Source organism: Opisthorchis viverrini (genome assembly GCF_000715545.1).
Source record: "Opisthorchis viverrini unplaced genomic scaffold opera_v5_108, whole genome shotgun sequence".
NCBI classification, from domain to species: Eukaryota; Metazoa; Platyhelminthes; class Trematoda; order Opisthorchiida; family Opisthorchiidae; genus Opisthorchis; species Opisthorchis viverrini.
In genome coordinates, this window is record NW_008751766.1 from 1,157,015 (window position 1) to 1,160,599 (window position 3,585).

Below are 3,585 nucleotides of genomic sequence, written 5' to 3' on the forward strand. Positions count from 1 at the left end.
TTTATATCCGACACCGTACCGTCCGGCAGGCATTCGAGGAGCTGGTTCTGATAGTTTCGCTTGACTTCTGGGTCCACTAGCTTCTCAATGGCTAAGCGAGGTGTACGCGTTTTGTGTACACCTGAAAAGCGCAATGAAAAGCAGCAGCGTACAAGTGCGTGGTCGGAGTCCACGCTGGTATTCCAGAAGGAGCGGCAGTCGGTATCGACCCTCCGCCACCGATAACTGACGGCGATGTGGTCTGTTTGGATTCGGCGCTGGTTTGATGGTGGGCACCACGTTGTCAAGCTACTTCCGCTGTTCCGGAAATTCGTACTGCACAGGAACAGCCTGTGATCGGCACACATCTGAAGTAAGCGGTCTCCGTTGTCCGCCAAACCAAACCAAGACGACCACCCAATCGGGCCTCAGCAGCGCTTAGTCTACCTACCTGGGTGTTCATATCACCAGTAACCACAATCTGAGCTTTGCTTTTAGCCTGCTGTAGAAGGGCACCTAGAGCGTCATAGAAACTGTCCTTGGCAGATTCAGAGCTGCAGTCGGTTGGGGTGTATGCAGACACAATAAACAGGGTGCGGTGAACCGTTCGCTCAATACAATACCCCCCCCAGCATACCCAGCTGCAGCGGCCTCTGCATCACCAGAGGTGCGCAGCCGGAGGAGAGCGAGAAGACAGTCAGTTCGAAGTACTTGCGTCCTCTGCATCACCAGAGGTGCGCAGCCGGAGGAGAGCGAGAAGACAGTCAGTTCGATCACAGTACTTGCGTCCCGCGTCCTTGTTTCTGACAGACAACATACATCAATACAGAGGGGACCCAACGTACGCGTAAAAGCCACCTGTTGATCTGCTTGATTCAGTGTGTGCACATTGAAGGTGGCTGAATAGACAGGCTTTCGGGGTTTGAAAACAGACTTCGAAGTGTTTAGGGTTGTAACTAAACTCGGACGTGCAGAGGCTGCAGCTGAGTGTGATGCAGGGCGAGCAACACGGTCAGTCCTATAGCTGGGACCTGCGGAGAAAGTATCCGATGTGGCATGAATTTATTTGTGTATGTGCAGTTCATGGTTGTACGTTGGCTGGGATACTGCCAGGGCGCTCACACCTAGACAGGAAGACAATTAGGATCCTCATCCAAAGCCTTTGGCTCAAAATCCTAACCGCAAGGCAGCGGTGTTCGGCTGGAAATGCAAGTACATTACCATTTTTCTTACGGAACACGTCGCCATACATGTTCCAACCCCCAACCTGGACGGCCAGGAAACTTGTTCGTCGGACCTCTACCCATGGACCAACCTGGTATGAGAGACTCTGTGAGCATCGTGCGGACACTCCCCAGTATAGCTCAATGGGTCGCCGAGGTACCCATTGAACAAGGCTGACACCACGATGGTTTTCGCATGACGTTCTTGCTCCGTTTTTGAAAACTGGGATGATGGTTGAGGAGCACCATTCGGCTGGTATTCTGTTTTCGTTCCAAATCATCTGCAGTATGGTTGTCAGACTGTTCACCAGGATCTCACCACCTTCTTTGAAGAGCGCGGAGTGTAGACCATCCGGGCTAGGTGCTTGTCGCACTTCAGGAATGAAATCTCGCGCTGGATTTCGGTTGCTGATGGTGGGTAAGTGTCAATGTTCCATTCGGGCCCGCTTGGTTCTTTCAGCGGTTGTGCGGTGAACTGATCTTGGAAGTATTTAGTCCACCGCTCAAGACGGCGATTGATGGAGTGAATTACTGTTCCGTCTTTCTCGCATATTGTTTCACTGACATGTCTTCTTTTGACTCGTTGTTTGTATCAGTTGAAACAGGGCGCGGCTATCACTTGCAGCAAAAGCCCTCTCCATCTCCTGGGCCTTCGAAATCCACCAGCGTCGTTTGTCATTCTTCAAGCTCCTGATTATCCGGTGTTTGAGGGATCTGCGTGCGTCATCATAGTCAATAGTTTCCGGTATGGCTTTTCTGGCAGCAATAAGATCTGCTGATCTCGAAGATGTCCAGTGTTCATTCAATCGATTCAGATGGGCGGGACAAACAGTTCTGAAGGCTGACAGCATTGCTTCTTTAACTCACCATTACTCATCCTTTAAGCAATTTTTGTTGTCTGCATGACTGTGCCAGGAGCGAGCGCGAATTTACTGACCTCCCTCTCGACTTCCCCTGTCTTGGCTTGGGCAACCTGACAGTATCCCAGCCCTCGTTCTTCTTTCGAACGGCATGGCAGTGAGGCACCGAAAGAGTGCTACAGCTGAACGATTTATTATTTATTTTACATGGCTGTGCACTTCTCGTAGCTTTCTAGCTAGGTCAGCTCGATACTCTTCAGCTACGGAAACTTGTCGGTGATGAACGAAGAGCCCTCTTTTGGCACGTGTAGTGCTGGCGGAAAACGAAGTGTTAAGCGGGCCCGCACGATGGCGTGATCAGAGTCCAGTTGCGTACCCCCAGAAGGAACGACAACCCCTAACTGAGGCTCTCCATCGGTAACTGATAGCCAAATGGTTCAACTGAGTCTACAACTATCTTGTGATAGGTGGCCTCAAAGTAACTCGGTGTGAGTTTGTGCTGGGAGTTCTAACTGGCCAGGAACGGATGATCGGCACACAATTGAAGAAGCCGCTCTCAGTTATCGGTACTCTCAGCATCGACTCCATATCGACCACCTAACTGTGCTTCTTCCGTACTTAGTCGTCCAACTTGGGCATTAATACCACCGACCAGGATTAGTGTCCGTCCTGCTTTCCCAACAAAGCAGTCGTGACAGATCTTGATAAAACTCGTCCTTTTCAGTCTCAGAACTGCTATCTTTTGGGGCACATGCTGATAGGACAAATAAATACCATTTACCGTATCGACCTGCATTGATCCCAACTGAGCCAGACAACCACACAGCGCAAAGACAATTGTGTAGTGAGACCCTGTTCAGTAAGACGCTTTCAGTCTTGGGGCTGAGTGCAACTCCCACACCGAAGGAAACACGAGCCATTGCGTCAAGATCGCCAGATAGTCGAAGGGTGAAGTGTGGAACAGCTGAGATCGTTCCAGTCGGCTTGAGGCGCATGACGGAGGTGGTGTCTTGTATGCGTCTTTCGGAGATACAACATACATTGACAGAGAGGGGAAGTAAGGTTTCAGCAAGGGATACCTGTTACCCAAAGTAACATAGAGTACGGACATTGAAGGCCCCAATGTGGATCAGATCTTTTGAGTTAGTAGGTGATTATTTTGGTTTATCTTTCTTGGCGATGATCGAGACATGGAACAGTGGCTAGGATATTGGCAGATGGGTTCATTGCATTGCATTGTGTGATGGGTTTGGAGGAAATGAAGGAGAGAGCCGGTGAGCAGTGGGCTGCAAGAGCAAATGGTACTTCCCGGTTGTCCAGGTCGAAGAAGAGGGGGTTAGTTGTCGAGCCCCTTGAGTTTTTGATCCAAAAGTCTGGCCCACAAGGTAGTGGGAGGACGTAGGGTTTTGTTCGGGGACCCTGTCCCTGGCCTCTGACTCAAGAGTCTGGACCGAGAGACAGCGGTTGTTACAGTTTTCTTGGGGGCCCAGAGCCAGTGACTCAATTGTCTGACCTACTTTGAT

The 3,585-nt window shown here is 50.5% G+C and overlaps 1 protein-coding gene across 1 annotated transcript in view; it reads right to left on the reverse strand.

The window, feature by feature from the left end:
• The window catches only part of T265_05699 (hypothetical protein), a gene marked incomplete at both ends in the record, with an annotated part of 29,923 nt that extends 26,866 nt beyond the window's left edge, over nucleotides 1-3,057 (reverse strand). The window contains 5 exons of the mRNA XM_009170768.1: nucleotides 20-347; nucleotides 431-533; nucleotides 617-782; nucleotides 825-997; nucleotides 2,708-3,057. Of these exons, the coding sequence (XP_009169032.1) occupies nucleotides 20-347; nucleotides 431-533; nucleotides 617-782; nucleotides 825-997; nucleotides 2,708-3,057 (1,120 nt within the window). The remainder of the gene's footprint in view (nucleotides 1-19; nucleotides 348-430; nucleotides 534-616; nucleotides 783-824; nucleotides 998-2,707) is intronic.
• Between the last annotated feature and the right edge of the window lie 528 nt (nucleotides 3,058-3,585).